This window comes from Carcharhinus amblyrhynchos, chromosome 17, assembly GCF_965287045.1.
Source record: "Carcharhinus amblyrhynchos chromosome 17, sCarAmb.v2.hapA, whole genome shotgun sequence".
NCBI lineage: Eukaryota > Metazoa > Chordata > Chondrichthyes > Carcharhiniformes > Carcharhinidae > Carcharhinus > Carcharhinus amblyrhynchos.
The window spans coordinates 12,162,978-12,180,808 of NC_137340.1; the positions used below are offsets into that span (position 1 = coordinate 12,162,978).

Sequence of the window (17,831 nt, forward strand, 5' to 3'; positions counted from 1 at the left end):
AGATGGCTGGAGAGTCTAGCGAGCAGTGGTATGCTACCCAGTGAATGGGTGTGAAATGTGCTCACAATGGAGTGTCTTTGGATCGAGGCTGGATAATTCTATTGAATTAGGGGGAATGGGGCAAGTATTCGTTTTTAATGTAAGAGAGAAATATCTCCTTTCAGTCTGGTGGAGCAGTAAGTGGGCATCTTTGAGATTTTATAAAGTTGTGTGCCAGAGTCTCGTCTCCTTGTTTTGGGGGTGTGTGTGTGGGGGGGGGGGGAGGTAAGATAGTGGTGTGAATTTTTTTTTTAAAATCAGGCTCCTGTTCGGATTTTCGACTCCAGCCAGCAAGTCGTCCCGCTGCTCAGCTCTCTGCAGACATGACTTTCGAAGCAGCTTTTCACTTTCCAAGTGGATGAGTAAACTGGTTTCCTGTGTTTCAGCCGGCAATGACGTGGCTGGTGTTAATATGCAGATCGGTGGCTGTGGGGCTGCAGAGAGGAGGGGGTGGGGGGGGGGGGGGAACTGCTACGTGTCTGGGGAGATTTAAAAAGCAAATCTCGCCTCCATCTCCGCCCAGCCTCTTCCATCAAGACAAGCCAGAGAAAGGGAGGGGGGCTGGTGGTGCGGGAGAAAACTCATCTCAAGCTTCCTAATCCGCTTCCACAACTCAAAGATGTCAGGGAGCAAGAAACTCTGCACGGTAAGGCGTTTGGGAAGGGGAATCTTCAGCAGTTCCCGGCTAAGCTCGCCGCTCGGGGTCCGGGGTGTCATTCACTGTGTACGGGGAGGGGCGGTGGAGAGCAGAGAGGGACCCGTCCATCACTCAGCTGCCTAAAGAGGGACTGCGTTTGCTTAAACATTTAGTCCGGGGGTGGGGGTGGGGGGGGGGGGTGGAAAGTAGGGGCTTCAGGATCATTCGCGTAAAGTGTTGTTTGACTTGAGTGCTCCACACATGTCATGGATAAAGCGCACAGTAGGCGCTGGTCTTCCTTCTCAAGGCAGCAGCGTTGGTCCTGGTTACGTGTACCAAGAGGGAACACAGGAAAGCAGCTTTTGGGGGGGATATGTCTGAGAACAGTTAGAAATGTTAGTATGAATATAATTGTGTTTAATATGTAGCACAATGCAAGTGTACTGTTATAATGTGAAGACATTATCCACAGCAGAATTGAAGTACGTGTTTAATAGTGTAAATGTGAATATGTATTTAAGAATAACAGAATTTGAATATACACAGCACTCATTTTCATTGTAACTTGCTTTAAAAAGTCACACTGATTTTTTTTTCAGTGTAGCCAGTGATCTCAATAGGTTGGTATTTTATCAAGATTAGGTTGGTGTCTGTAACCTATAGCTTGGCATAGTTAATACAAAGCTGCTTTTTTTTTTTGAACACTTTTTCTAAATACAGTATGTACTTGTCTGCACGCTGTAGGATGTCATTTGTATGCCTGTGCTGTCTGCAACAAACATTGATTGTGCATTAGGAACAGTGGTTCATTCATGAATGTAAACCTTTCACAACTCAGTATGAAATCAGGCCTATTCCCCAGTGATGCTGGTTCATTGGGTATTTCCTCCCATGGATACCAAATAGAGATTGGCTGATGACTTGGCTACCTCCTGACAGGGCACTTAACCAAGGTGGGAGGTGGCAGGGGGGGTGGGGGGGGGAATGAAGTACCTTTCCGTGGAAAAATACTAGCCTCTGTTGCTTTTTATGTGTCATGATGTGGATATGCCGGCGTTGGACTGGGGTAAACACAGTAAAAAGTCTGACAACACCAGGTTTTAGTGCAACTGATTTATTTGATAGCTTCTGAGTTTACTATCAAATAAATCGGTTGGACTGAAACCTGGTGTTGTCAGACTTTTTACTGCTTTTTATGTGTGGCAGGGCTGGCTGTCACAGTAGGTCAGTATGGGCAGTGGAACATTGCGGTGAATCAGACAGGTCTTTTGTCTGGTGAAAAGCATTTGTTATTAAGTAAAAAAAGTTTTCCCATTTATAATGTACGATTCAAAGCACTAGTTCTGTGGTAGCTTCATGGCTGCATTTCACGAGGCCATAGTTGAAGTGTGTGCATGCAAAGTTTCCATTCCAATTTGCCTAGATTGGGGTGTGGATAATACATTTTGCTTCAGTCACTGTTATAGACAACATCCCATCTGATCATGAAGTATTTCTTCGTAAGATATCTTAGTGTGGTTAACATTCACATCAAGCTCCGTGCTGAATCAGCAAAGAACTCAGTCTGTTTTTGCTCTGGTATTTTTATGTTGAAACAGCTGTTTGAAAATGTGGATAAGCTACAGAAATTCCTTTTTTTTAATTGATCCTCCAATTTTATTTTTCCGCATGTTGCTGCAATGCAACCAAAACTGGGCTTGGAATCTTAGAGTGGGTTAGTGTTCTGTGCGCTAGTTGAGTGTCTGATATTGAGAGAAGCCAATCGTCACCTTACTCAAATATTCCTGAGCAAAACAACTGAAAAATCTATTTTAATAGATTTCCCAATTACTCAGTTGAGTTCACATCTCTTCTCCTGAGGACCCAATTTACATCTGTGCTGCATTCAGTCTGGGTACAACACTTCAAGAAGGCCCTACAGGGAGGTATAGTGTGTTAATTCACCAAAACAATGCCAGGCTAAAGCGGATTAAAACTGGGTATTCATGATGCACTGTGGGAATCAGCAAGAGAATTTATTCCACCACAATGTGTAGCCGAGCCCTGGACTACAATTATATACTGTCAAGCCAGGTGACCAACCTAAGTTCAATCCAAAGCAGCTGAAAATGAGGAGGCAACGCTGTGAATCTGCAACATAGGACTAACACGCATGCTGAACAGCAAAAACATCATGTTATAGACAGAGCTAAGGAACCCTACAACCAAGGGATCAAATTAAATCTACAGTCCTGTCACATCCAGTAGCAAATGGTGGTAGACAATTGTGGTATCTGGCCCCTTTAGTTTGCCAACAGGGACACATGACCCAGAAGTCCAGTTGGGCACTGGGTGCGGGGGGGAGGGTGGTGGAGGAGGCGGGGGGGATTGTCCTAGTAGAGCACAGGCTTTTGCCTTGGTTTGATCCAAGGGACAGAGTAGCAGCATCAAAGCTGCATTACTCTGACAATAGCATGTGTGTAAATAAGTGTTCGTTGTTTGTACCTCACTGGCCGAGCTAAGTTATTACATTGGCAATGAGGAAAAATACAGCAAGTGTGGTCCAAAGATTGCGAGTACCTGTCGAGTTCAAAATCAAGTTGCAAAGAAGGAGTGAGGTGCGGAGATGCCTTTATTTGGTGGATTGGTTCCCTTTGATGCTCCTGTTTAAGACTGGGTTCAGTATACTTATCATCTAGAATATTATTTCCAGACAAATGGAAAGAGCAGGAGGGAAAGAAGAAGGCAATCTTGTTACGTGTATGTGAACCCAGGCCTATAATCTAATCTGCAGCCTCATGTCTCCAAATGATTCAGATTAATTTGCAGAAATAGTCAGAAAAGAGCACTATCACCCAAAGCCCTCAATGATTCTGCAGTGCTTATAATTCAATTCCATATGGAGAGCCCCAGAGGAGACCATTGTAACCTACGTTATTAAGCTTAGGCAAATTGCAGAGCGCTTTGATTTCGGGGCCACACTGGACGACATGCTGAGAGTGTGCTTAGTTTGTGGAGTTAATCATGAGGCCGTCCAGAAAAGGAGACAGAAATTAATATTGAAATGGCACCAGTGATAGAGAGCATGATGAAGGACCCAGGGACTTGAGAGCGCACAAAACGGCACAGTCTGCCAGTTAAGAGCAGGAAACCACAGCAGTGGCATCAAAAGCGAAGACAGCAGTTTAAGATGGGAAGCAACTATAGCAGCTGGTAGAGTCAGAAGATTAGTGAATCAACAACAATGAGTGTTACCAGTATAAGAGTAGTCACTCCTCTGAAGAGACAGAGTGTTTTGTTTGCCACAGGAAGGGCCATTTAAGACACAGATGCAAGAGTAAGCAGAACCTACCCAGGAATAGAGTGAGCAGCTCAGCACCAATGCATAATGTGGCAGATTTTCCAGCATGGGATTAGAATGGCAGACCATTAAAAATGGAAGTAGACACGGAGTTTTGGCTACCGTAATAGGGGAACATACAAACAGTTACTTGGGAGAAGGCCTTTGAGTTAAAGAACGCATCTGCAAGATTGGTAACCCACACGGGAAAGGGGGGGGGGGGACCATTAAGATGGTGGATACTACTGTGGTGCCGTGAGCTATCATCTGCCCAACTTCCATTAATAGTTGCATCTGGCCAAAGACCACATCTAATGGGTGCAACTGGCTCCAAGAAATAAAACTGAATTGGATGAAGATTATCCATATTAAAGAAGGTGTCCCGCTGTAAGTAATTAAGAAGCCGCAGGATGTCTTTCATGACAAACTAGGAAAAATTAAGGGATCCAGAGTCCAACCCAAGGTTTTTCAGGGCTAGACCTGTGCACTATACTTTGTTAGAAAAAATAGATACATAGTTGTGATAGCTAGAAGAAATGGGTATCATACAACCAGCCCAATTGGCAGAATGGGCAGCACCCATAGTACCTGTGATAAAGCCAGATAAGATCATCCACATCTGTGGAAACTGTAAATTGACAGTGAACCAGGCTGACAAGCTAAACAAGTACCCTAGTCCAAAGGTAGAAGACTTGTATGCAAAGCTGGCTGGAGGACAGTCATACACAAAATTAGATATGAGCAGTAGGAGTTAACTGATTCTTCCCAAGGCTATGTCACCATAAACACTCATTAAGGATTTTACCAGTATACACACCTGCCTTTCGGCATTTCATTAATTTGTGCCATATTTCAAAGAACAATCCAGAAACACATCTGAGCTTAAATCATTCTGAGAATGGTTAATTGTTATGGGATTTTCTTTCTAAATTTGTTGACCCCATTGGTTTCTTTGTGTGTTACTGAAGGAACACCAATGGTGGTCCTGGAAGGTGCCCCCAAGAGAAGCCTTTAACAAGGTCAAGCTATTATGACATTCCTATTGTCTACTGCTGCACTTTGACCTATCCAAGAAATTAGTTTTGACCTGTGACACCTTCCTGGATGACCGGGTCTCTCAAAATGGACGAGGGTTTGAGAGGTCTATTGGATGTTGAGAACCCTCTCCGAGGCTGAGAAAGGGTTTTAACAGATTGAAAAAGAAGGGTTGGCTTTCATGTACAGAGTGAAGAAGTTCTACCAGTGTGTGTATGTAAGGCACTTTACCATTGTAACAGATCACATACCACTCTTGGGTCTTTTTAAGGAAGACAGGGCTATTCTGCCAATTGCATCAGCAAGGATTCAGTGTTGGGCATTAATCTTACCAGCATGCAAGTATACATGCCAACATTGCTTTGGAAGTCATATAACAAATACGGATTGGTTGGCAAGGTGGCACAGTCATTAGCACTGCTGCCTCACAGCACCAGGGACCCGGGTTCGATTCAGGCCTTGGGTGACTGTGCGGAGTCTGCCTGTCCTCTTGTGTCTGCATGAGTTTCCTCTGCGTGCTCCGGTTTCCTCCCACAATCCAAAGATGTGCAGGTAGATGGATTAACCGTGCTAAATCTCCCCTTAGTATCAATTGACCAGAAATTTAACTGAACTAGTCAAGTGACTACAAGAGCAGCAGATTGGGTATTCTGTGACTCACTGTCTGATTCCTCAAAACCTATCCATCATCAATGGGTCACAGGAGTGTGAGGAAATATTTTCCACTTGGCTTGGGTGAATGAACAGACCAACAGCCTGCCATTATCCATCAGTCCGCACAATCAGTACTTCATTCACTGCCTTAAACAAAGATGCAATGCAGCAACTCACTAAGGCTTCTTTAACATCACCTACAAAGCCTGGAACCTCTGTCATTGAGAGGAACAAGGACTGGAGGTGCATGCGGACAGTACTGGAATGTCCTAACTATATGGTTTGCACATGTAGATTCAATCTACCCACAACAAATTTATTGTAGGTGCTATTGCTTGTACAGAGCATAACATGAAACTCAACAGGAACCTGTGAAACACCCCAATGATATCACCATCACATCATGTGCCTGGCTCTCGAAGCAATCATGTTTAAGAAGGGTGCCAGGCAAAAGGCGGGGAATTATAGGCTGGTTAGTTTAACGTCTGTGGTAGGTAAAATGTTAGAATCTGTCATTAAGGAGGAAATTGCGAGGCATCTTGAAGGGAATTGCTTGATAGAGCGGACGCAGCACGGTTTCATTAAAGGGAAGTTGTGTCTGACAAATTTACTGGAGTTCTATGAGGATGTGTCTAGGGCGGTGGATAGAGGAGAGCCGGTGGATGTGGTCTTTCTAGATTTTCAGAAGGCGTTTGACAAAGTACCTCACAGGAGGTTATTGCAGAAGGTCGAGGGACATGGAGTTGGGGGTAGGGTGTTAGCGTGGATAGAGGATTGGTTGTCAAATAGGAGGCAGAGAGTGGGGGTCAACGGGCGCTATTCGGATTGGCGGATGGTGACTAGTGGAGTGCCCCAGGGGTCGGTGCTGGGGCCTCAGCTTTTTACCATTTATACAGATGATCTGGAGGAGGGAACCGAGTGTAGGGTGTCGAAATTTGCTGATGACACCAAGATTGGGGGAACGGCAAATTGTGCGGAGGGTGTGGAGAGTCTGCAGAAGGATCTAGATAGGCTGGGCGAATGGGCCAGGAAATGGCAAATGGAATTTAATGTTGGCAAGTGTGAGGTGGTCCACTTTGGTAGGAAGAATGGTAGGAAGGACTGTTACTTACGGGGCGAAAACTGCAGCAGGCGACGGTGCAGAGGGACCTCGGGGTCCTTGTGCACGAGTCGCAAAAACCCAGCTTGCAGGTGCTGCAGGTGGTCAGGAGGCGAATGGGATGCTGGCCTTCATAGTGAGGGGGATTGAATATAAAAGTAGGGAGGTCTTGCTGCGGCTGTATAGGGCATTGGTGAGGCCGCAGCTGGAGTACTGTGTGCAGTTTTGGGCGCCGCACCTGCGCAAAGATATTTTGGCCTTGGAGGGAGTGCAGAGGAGGTTTACTAGGCTGATACCGGAGTTGAGGGGGTTGAGCTATGAGGAGAGGCTGAATAAACTGGGCTTGAGAGTTTAGAAGAATGAGGGGCGATCTCATTGAGACGTATAAGATGATGAATGGGATGGATAGGATAGAGGTGGAGAGACTCTTCCCGCTCAAAAAAGACAGTAGGACTAGGGGGCACAGCCTCAAGATAAAAGGGGGGCGGTTTAGAACGGAGTTGAGGAGGAACTTCTTCACTCAAAGGGTGGTGAATCTCTGGAATTCTCTGCCCGTTGAAGTGGTGGAGGCTGCCTCGCTCAATATTTTTAAGACGAGGGTTGATGGGTTTTTGATAAGAGAGGGGATTAAGGGTTATGGGGAGAAAGCGGGAAAGTGGAACTGAGCAGCGACAGATCAGCCATGATCTTATTGAATGGCGGGGCAGGCACGAAGGGCTAGATGGCCTACTCCTGCTCCTATTTCTTATGTTCTTATGTAACCACTTAACTATATGCCAGTCACAAGCCATCCTGACTTGGTACTATATCGATGCTTCATCATTGCCGCTGGGTCAATGGAACTCCCGACCTGGACATACCTGCGCCACATTTTAAGTTTATTTATTAGTGTCACAAATAGGCTTACATTAATGCTGCAATGAAGTTATTATGAAAATCCTCTAGTCACCACACTCTGGCCCCTGTTCGGGTGTACTGAGGAAGAATTTTGCATGGCCAGTGCAACTAACCAGCACGTTTTTCAGACTGTGGGAGGAAACCAGAGCACCCGAAGGAAACCCTGCAGACCCAGAGGAGAACATGCAGACTCCACACAGGCAGTGACGTGAGGCTGAAAATGAGAGGCAGCAGTGCTAATCACTGTGCCACCATTCACTTGAAGGGAAAAGTGGAACAGCCTCCCACAGAAGGCAGGGGCAGCTGGATTTGTCAAAAGCAACAATCTAATGAAATGGGAGGACAGGCTTCAAGGGCAAAGTCGTCTCCTCTTGTTCTTATGGCACACACACTTCCCTATGTTCAGAAAGCCGAGGTGCATGTTTGCAATAGCCAAACCTTAGGGAGCACCAAGCTTGTGTGTGGAAATTATTGGAGTTTAATTAAAGCTGTTCAGCTTACCGACATAACGCTCCAGCTTCTCTTTAATTCAATATCATCTCCGTAACTCTTAGAGCAGTGACCTGTGGGGTTACCTGAAGGCCCTGATCTAATCCATTTGCCCCATTGCTCCAACAGTGATCAGTAATATTTAATCAATATTAGATTTGTATTACAGTGTACCATTGCAGTGTGCCAAGGATTCCCTTCATCCTCCTTCTGTCCCTAACCTAAACCCCATTCTAACCCCATGTTCCAGCCTTCATTCCCTCATCGGATCTAGACTGCTCCATTTAGCTGAATCACATGAACATACAAAATAGAGCTGAAGTAAGTCCTTGGGCCTCTCAGGCCAGCTCCACCATTCAGTAAGATCGTGGCTAATCTCTTTGTGTTGAGTTCCACATTCTCCATCTACCACCAACAACCTTTGATATCCTTGCCTAACAAGAATCTATGTACTGATACCTTAAACATATTCAGTGACACGTCCTCCCCGTGTCTGCATGGGTTTCCTCCAGGTGCTCCAGTTTCCTCCGACAGTCCAAAAAATGTGCTGGTTAGATGGATTGGCCATGCTAAATTCTCCTTCAGTGTACCCGAACAGGCGCCAGAGTGTGGCAACTGGAGGATTTTCATAGTGATTTCATTGCATTGCCTGTTTCCGCTCCCCCCCCCCCCCCCCCCCCTTAGTTTGAATATTGATAGTTGTATATCTACTCATTCTAGCCAAAATCTGGTGTAGATTTGCAAGATGGCAGCCATATCACTGTGAAAAGATATGAACACCAACCACAACCTCAGTGCCTTACAGCAGCCTCATTTAAAATCACTGAGCAGAAGAGTCAAAAGATATCACCATTTTTATTCAATTTACAAGGATTTAATGAATTTGGAACTTTACCACTTATGTTCCTATTGGTATAAGAATTCTCTATAATGGAATGATATTATCTGTCAGACATGACATAACACATGCATTCAGAATTCCACTCTGGGGGAAAATATTAATCCTGTGTGTGCAGCCACGTAACGCTGGCCAATAATTAACATGTTTGATATAAAATGGAGGTTCGTAGGTCAATTGCTGCAATGTTAGCTCAGCTATCTTATATTCAGAACTAGCAGCTGAAGGGATCATAGGATATGGGGGGGGGGGAATCAGGATATTGAATTTGACAATCAGCCATGATCAAAATGAATGACGGAGCAGGCTCAAAGGGCTGAATGGCCTACTCCTTCTAGTTTCTATGTAAATTGGTGTAAGAAAGCTAGGAAATAAAAGTTAGTTATACTAAAGCTCAGGGGAAGTTTTTGAGTTGTAAAATTTATTAAAGTTTGTTGACGTGTCCTTAGTGCCACAAGTGAGCTTACGTTGATATTGCTTTGAAGTTACTGTGAAAATCCCCTAGTTCCCACACTCCGGCACCTGTTTGGGCTCACTGAGGGACAATTTAACACGGCCAATCTACTTAACCACATCTTTCGGATTGTGGGAGGAAACCGGAGCACCCGGAGGAAACCCATGCAGACTGCGCGCAGACAGTGACCTGAGGCTGGAGTTGAACCCAGGTCCCTGGCGCCGTGAGGTAACAGTGCTAACCACTGTACCACCTGACTAAATGCATCAAAAACCTTAACACTATTGACTTGTCTGAAAGTGCAATGAAACTTAATTCCTGTTATGTTGCATAACTTGAAAGACAGCCATATGAATGGGACAAAACTTATTGCTGTTTGAGCTGAGTAAAAGGAGAAACCCATCCAAAGTTTAGCCGGTCACGTAGTGCTGCTACATACACAGAGTAACTTTGCAATATACACAGAGTAACTTTCCATAACCAGCAGCGAGACGAATGAGAGTGTAAAGAAACAGAATTAGTGGGTATGCTGGGCACAGCTTACAAGAAGTCGCTTCGCTCAGGCATCATCTTTATTGTAGCGTGACCAGGTGCAGCATGTTTTTAGTGGCATTTATTGAGAGGTGAGGTTGACCAGATTATGCTTGTGTTTCTTAGAATAGTGCAATGAGATCTTTTATATCCACCTGACCAGGCAGACATGACTTCAGTTTAACTTTTCATCCAAAAAGACAGCATTTCCAACAATGTACTATTCCCTGGACTGGAGTGTCAATTTAGATTCTGCATTCCTGGACTAAGGTTTGAACCTATGAAGTGAGAGTACTATGTTCTGAAGATATATTGTATTGCATATTAATTTATAATGTCATCAGCTGGATTATATATATTGAACTTTTTGAGAAGAACCCTTTTTCTAAGCAAAGAACACAGATCTACAGCGTTTACTGTGTTACGTTTGTGAAGGACTTAAGCTGCTTTGTGCAGACATAGAATTTAAAGAGCTCTCAGAGACAGTGGTTAAAATAATTCCAGATTGAAACCAGTGAGGGGTCAGGTGACTCAACTCTTGAATGCATAATATACTGAATTTGAACTAACAGTCATAGAGACTGCCATAGGGACAGTAGCAGCAACAATCTTGCACCCCCCTGCCCCACCTTGCTCTGAAACCTCTCCCATCTAAGCTGAGTTGGGCAACATAGTGGCACACTGATTAGCATTGCTACCTCACAGTACCAGGGAGCTGGGTTCAATTCCCAGGTTGGGTCACTGTCTGTGCGGAGTCTGCACGTTCTCCCCGTGTCTGCATGGGTTTCTTCCAGGTGCTCCGGTTTCCTCCGACAGTCCGAAAAATGTGCTGGTTAGATGGATTGGCCATGCTAAATTCTCCCTCAGTGTACCCAAACAGGCGCCAGAGTGTGGCAACTAGAGGATTTTCATAGTGACTTCACTGTAGTGTTAATGCAAACCTACTTGTGACACTAATAAACTTTTAAAGGGTTTGGACAGATTAATTATTTTTACTGTTTTGATCCAGGCATACTTACAGATTCAGCACTATACAGTAAAAGCACAGCAATCGGTTAAGAGACAGTGTCATAGAATGCAATAACCTAAGATTAGCAGCTGAAAATAGAGATAACATTTTTAACCTGCTTAAATGACAGTTTAGGATTCACAAAGATATTAAGTAAGGTCTTTCACAATTGTTCAAGAATTGCGCTTTAATAGGACTTCTAAAGTTCAGTAATGTGCAATAGGAAACATTTATGAAGATTACACAATGATTTTTGATTGGACAGAGAGTTTTCACTCAAGATGTTTCCACCATACATTTATTCACACATTGCATTAGCTCAGTGTGTGCACTTCCCAATTTAAACCGAAGTATTAGAGGAAAAGCATTAACTTTGCAGATAAATATTTAATCTGATGTTGATATCCTCAGTTATTTTGTACTCATTGAGCTTACTTGTGATTATATACATCCTTTAGTCTATCCCAACAGCACAGTATCACATTCTGACCTGGACCAAAACTACTGTCCACCTAAAACTAGATTCTTTACATGCTCTCATTTCACTGAGGGGGGTGTCATCCAGTAAACTAAGCAGACCCATACCAGCTAAAACCTCCCTGGGATTCCTCCTCTAGATTCAGGGAATTTGAATTTTCAACGGGGTTTCAAATTCAGAGCCTGGGAATCATTCTTGTCACAACAGCTAGAAGTTTGTAGTTGAAAAGTGAAATAGCTGTGGATGATGGGAAACTGAAATACAAACAGAAAATTCTGGAAATCTGAAAGAAAAACAGAAAAATGCTGAAAACCATTTTCCTGACAGTGCAGGAGGAGGCTATTCGGCCCATCGAATCTACGCCGACAACAATCCCACTCAGGCCCCATCCCAGTAATCTCACATATCTACCCCACTAATCCCTCTAACCTACGCATCCCAGGACACGAAGGTGCATTTTTGCATGGCCAATCCACCTAAATCACACCTCTTTGGACTGTGGGAGGAAACCTACGCAGACACGGGGAGAATGTGCAAACTCCACACAGACAGTGACCGAAGCTGGGAATCGAACCCTTGTCCCTGGAGCTTTGAGGCAGCAGTGCCACCGTGAAATGTAAGCAGAAAATTCTGAAACTTTTCAGCATGTTAGGGCAGCATCTGTGGTGAGAGAATCGGAGTTAATGGCTGGAACCTTTTGGTTCCTCCACAGTGGGTTCCCCGGAGAATGATGTGGTGAGACATTCAAATATCCCTTAAATTTAGTGGGACTGGAAGTTCACGTCAGCGGAAGGGGCTGGAAAATTCCAGCCAATATTTCAGATCTTTGATCTTTCACCAGCAGTATTCAGTTCCTGGGTTTGTTTTTACTTAAAATTTGCATTAATAAATTTGAGCTAAGGTATCAATAGCCAAGCATAAAGTTTAAAGTTTATTTATTAGTGTCACATGTAGGCTTACATTAACACTGCAATGAAGTTACTGTGAAAATCCCCTAGTCGCCACACTCTGGCCATGGTAAATTCTCCCTCAGTGTACCCAAACAGGTGCCCATGTACCTAACCAGCACGTCTTTCAGACTGTGGGAGGAAACCAGAGAACCAGGAGGACACGGGGAGAACGTGCAGACTCTGCACAGACAGTGACCCAAGCTGGGAATCAAATCCGGGTCCATGGCACTAACCACTGTGCCACCATGCTGCCCAGAATAAGGCAGCGGAGTGAGATAAGGCAGAACGCTCCTTCAGTCAGCCAGGCAGACTCAATGGGGCTCGTGGTCTCCCTCTGGACTGTCAAGATTCTGTGATACCTAAATGGCATTGGTCAAATTATGAGGAGCGATTACAAGAACTGAGGTTGTATTCCCTGGTCTTGAGGAGATTAAGGGGTGATTTAACTGAACTTTTCAGGATATTACTGGGAATACAATATAACTGGGAACATAATATAACATGGATAGAGACTGCTTCCACTGGTTGAGAAGTCAAGGTGAAGAGGACATGTGCTGAAGATTTGAGCTATATCTTTCAGGAATGAAATGAGGAAACACTTACTTACATGCAACAGTAGTAGACATTTGGAATTCTTTTCCACAAACAACATGTTAGATCAGTTGCCATTTTTAAAAACTGAGATGGGTAGATTTTTGCAATCTACAATTGTTAAGGGAAATGGGGCAAAGATGAGTTTATGAAAGTAAGTCATGGATAAGCCATGATCTCATTGAATTGAGTAATAGGTTTGAGGAACTAAGTAGTCTATTCTGGTGTTCCTCTAAAGGTTGGAGGTGGACAGGGTAAAATTAGAAGTTAAAAGTTTATTTATTAGTCACAAGTAAGGCTTACATTAACACTGCAATGAAGTTACTGTGAAATTCCCCTAGTCATCACATTCCAGTGCCTGTTCGGGTCAGTGCACCTAATGAGCATGTCTTTCAGACTGTGGGGGGATATCAGAGTACCTGGAGGAAACCCATGCAGACATGGGGAGAACATGCAAACTCTGCACAGTGACCCATGCCGGGAATTGGACCCAGGTCCCTGGTGCTGTGAGGCATCAGTGCTAACCATTGTGGTACCTTGGTGCAAGGTATTGTGTGAAGGACATTGTCCCTACCAAATCCTGCGCTTTTATTGTATACCATTGAATATGAAAGCATGTCTGGTTGAAAAAGTTAAAAGAATGATCTGTTCAGTTGGGAAATATATTAAGTAATGTCAGTGGAAGTTTTCGCATTCTCATTTCAAAGGTTCAAACCTCACACTATACTGAGAGAGTGGCTGCAAAAATCCAACCCCAAAGCCAAGTAAATTAGGGAAGCTAGTAGAATGTTATTGTTTACTGTGGAGAGAATTGAAGACAAAAGTAGGGAGGTTATGCTTCAAGTTAAACAGGGCACTGGGGGACCACATTGTGTACAGTATTGGTCCCCTTATTTAAGGAAGGATGGACTAATACTTGGATGGGTGGGTTGCATTATGATGAAAGGTTAAACAGGGTAAACTTGCATCCGCTGGAGTTTAGGATAGTAAGATATGACTTGATTACAAACATATAAGATCCTGAGGCGTGTTGATTTGGGTGGATATGGAGAAGATTTTTTTCTCTTGTGGGGGAATCTAGAGCTAGACGTCACAGTTTAAAAACAAGATGTCGCCCATTTAAAACAGAGGTGAGGAGAATTTTGTTTTCAGAGGGTCATGAGTCTCTGGAACTCTCTTCCTTGATTTGGTAGGAGAAGCAGAATCTTTTGAATATTTTTAAGGCAGAAATTCATGATACGTAAGGGAGTAAAAGATTATTGGGAGTAGGCAGGAATGTGGGGTTGGGGATACAATCAGATCAGCCATGATCTTATTGAATGGTGGAGCATACTGGAGGGGCCGAGTGGTCCACTCCTGCTCCACCAGTGGCACAGTGGTTAGCATTGCTAACTCATAGCACCAGAGACCCGGGTTCGATTCCCAGCTTGGGTCACTGTCTGTGTGGAGTTTGTACATTCTCCCCATGTCTGTCTGGGTTTCCTCTGGGTCTTCCAATTTCCTCCTACCATCCAATGATGGTTAGGCTAGGTGGATTATGGGAATAGGGTCTGGGTGGGATGTTCTTTCAGCGAGCCAGTACAGAATTGATGGGCCAGATGGCCTCTTTCTGAACAGTAGAGATTTCACGATAATTCATACATTCGTTTCTCATTGACTTACAAGGAAAATTAGAGATAGTATCAGATACAAGGAAGAAGTCTACAAATTGACAAGAAAAAACAATAGGCCTGAGGAGTGGGAGCAATTTAAAATTCAGCAAAGGAGGACCAAGGGATTGATTAAGAAGGGAAAAATAGAAAATCAAAGTAAGCCAGTGGGAAGTGTAAAAACTGACTGTAAAAGTTTCTATAGATATGTAAAGAGAAAAAGCCTGACAAAAATTTGGTACACCGAATTATTCAGTCGCACTGGCACTGTGGTGACCACAGACAAGATTGGAAAATCCTGCTCAGTTTCTCCTTATTTATTCATATCAAAACACTTCATCGGTTTGAACACACCTGTTAAACCTTCCCTTAACATGGGCTGCACCCCATGAGAGATCAATCCTAATTTCTCCAGTGTCTCCACATGTCCGTCTGAGCTGAAATCATTCTGATAAAATCATCTCCATGTCGTCACCAAGGCCTTGACATTCTTCCGAACGTTTGATTCACAGAATTGGACAAAACCCAAGGCTTAACTGTAAAAGTTTATAACATCCTGCTTTTGGTACACTTCAAGTAAAGATCCCATATGCTTTTCAACAGCTTTATCGCCTTCAGAGATTTGTTTGTGTGGAGCCCCAGATACTTCTGATCCTGAATCCCTTTGGTTTATATTGTCCATTAAGTTTATACTGTCCCCCATTCTTCGTCCTAAATGGCATATTTCACCCTTCAAAATGTAACATTTGTGATGAACTGCAACAACAAATACAACTTACATTAAAGTAGAATCTTTAGTGTAGAGGAGCATTCAAAAATGCTTCAAGGAGATGCGAAAGGGTATTTGCTACGTTGTGGAATGGCAGAAGTGAGGGTGTTGCTCAGAGCTTATTTGGTGAGTTGCTTTTAAAGGTGAAGAGAAAATCAGAGAGGCAGAGATCTTCATGCAAGGCTGTAGAGCCAGTGCTGCTGCTGATAGTGTGGAGCTGGCAATCAGTGGTCTGGGTAGCAGACAGGTTTTCGACAATCATCTCCGGACTAATCAGTCTCTGAGCCTAATTGAGTAACTGGATAGAACAATGCAGTCAGTTGTAAAGGAGCGAAGTCTGTGACAGGGGCTGAAAATGATGGCCTCCCAGTAGCTGGAGAGACTTTGATACAGCTATGTATGACGTGATATCAGACAGATAGACTGACGGCGTTGATTTAATACGAGGTCTGGAAAGGCACAGTAGTTAGCACTGTTTCCTCACAGGTCCAGGGACCTGGGCTCAATTCTGATCTTGGGTAATTGTGTGGAGTAATTGCATGTTCTCACCGTGTCTGAGTTTTTCCGGGTGCTCCAGTTTCCTCCCACAGTCCAAAGATGCGCAGGTTAGGTGGATTGGCCATACTAAATTGAGCTTTGGTGGCCCAAGATGTGTAGCTTAGATGAATTAGCCATGGGAAATGTGTGGGGTTACAGGATAGCGTGGGAGAGAGGGCCTGGATAAGATACTCTGTCAGAGAGTTGGTGCAGATTCAGTGGGCCATTGGCCTCTTTCTGCACTGCAAGGATTCTGTGATTCTATAAAGAGGTTGTGGGCAGCTGTTTGGCATCTGCCAACGTGGAAGTTGACCTTCGTACCTGTGGATTAAATCATCAATGGGCAGCATGCAGATGAGGAAGGAGAGGGGGCCAAGGATGACATTATCACAAAAGAGGTAGTTCTAGGCAAGTTAATGGGGTTAAAGTTAGACAGATCTCCTGGACCTGATGGAATGCATCCCAGGATAGTAAAAGAGGTGGCGGGAGAAATAGCAAATGCACTTGTGGTAATTTACCAAAATTCGCTGGACTTTGAGGTGGTTCCCACAGATTGGAAAATAGCAAATGTGATGTCACTGTTTTAAAAAAGGAGGTAGACAAAGGCGGGTAACTGTAGGCCGGTTAGCTTAACTTCTGGAGGAGGGAAAATGCTTGAATCTATCATCAAGGAAGAAATAATGAGATATCTGGATATAAATTGTCCCATTAGTAAGATGCAGCATAAAGGGCAGGTCATGTTTGACTAATTTGGTGGAATTCTTTGAGGAATTACATATGCAGTGGACAATGGGGAACCTGTGGATGTGGTGTATCTGGATTCCCAGAAGGCATTTGATAAGGTTCCGCACCAAAGATTGCTACATAAGATAAAGGTGAACGGTGTTACGGGTAATGTATTGGCATGGATAGAGGATTGGTTAACTAACAGACAGCAAAGAGCGGGGAAAAATTGGTGTTTTTCTGGTTGGTGATCACTGACTAGTGACCTTCCTCAGGGATCAGTGATGGGACTGCAATTGTTTACGATTTACATAGATGATTTGGAGTTGGGGACCAAGTTTAGTGTGTCAAAATTCACAGAGGACTCTGAGGTGAATGGCAGAGCAAAGTGTGCAGAGGATGCTGAAAGTCTGCAAAGGGATACAGATAGTCTAAGTGGATGAGTGAGGGTCTGGCAGATGGAGTACAATATGGTAAATGTGAGGTCATCCATTTTGGTAGGAATAACAGCAAAATGGACTATTATTTAAATGATAAAAAATTGCAGCATGCTGCTGTGCAGAGGGACCTGTGGTGTCTTTGCACAAGAATCACAAGGTGTTGGTTTGCAAGTGCAGCAGGTAATTAAGAAGGCAAATGAATTTTGGCCTTCTTTGCTAGAGGGATGGAGTTTAAAAACAGCGAGGCTAGGTTGCAGCTATATAACATAAGAACATGACATAAGAACATAGGAAATAGGAGCAGGAGTAGGCCATTCTAGCCCTTCGAGCCTGCCCTGCCATTCAATAAGATCATGGCTGATCTGAAGTGGCTCAGTTCCACTTTCCCGCCCTCTCCCCATAACCCTTAATCCCCTTGCCTACCAAAAACCTATCTACCCGCGTCTTAAATATATTTAGCGAGGTAGCCTCCACCACTTCAACGGGCAGAGAATTCCGGAGATTCACCACCCTTTGAGTGAAGAAGTTCCTCCTCAACTCCGTTCTAAACTGCCCCCTCCTTAAATTGAGGCTGTGCCTTCTAGTCCTGCTGTCCTTTCTGAGCAGGAAGAACCTCCCCGCCTCTACCCTATC

At 44.1% G+C, this 17,831-nt stretch overlaps 1 protein-coding gene across 3 annotated transcripts in view; it reads left to right on the forward strand.

The window, feature by feature from the left end:
* The first annotated feature begins 600 nt into the window (after positions 1–600).
* Positions 601–17,831, forward strand: part of papss2b (3'-phosphoadenosine 5'-phosphosulfate synthase 2b) — a 73,714-nt gene continuing 56,483 nt past the window's right edge. For all 3 annotated transcript variants that reach the window (XM_080205483.1, XM_080205485.1, XM_080205484.1), the window contains exon 1: positions 601–685. In XM_080205483.1, the coding sequence (XP_080061609.1) occupies positions 659–685 (27 nt within the window). In that variant the 5' untranslated portion in view covers positions 601–658. The remainder of the gene's footprint in view (positions 686–17,831) is intronic.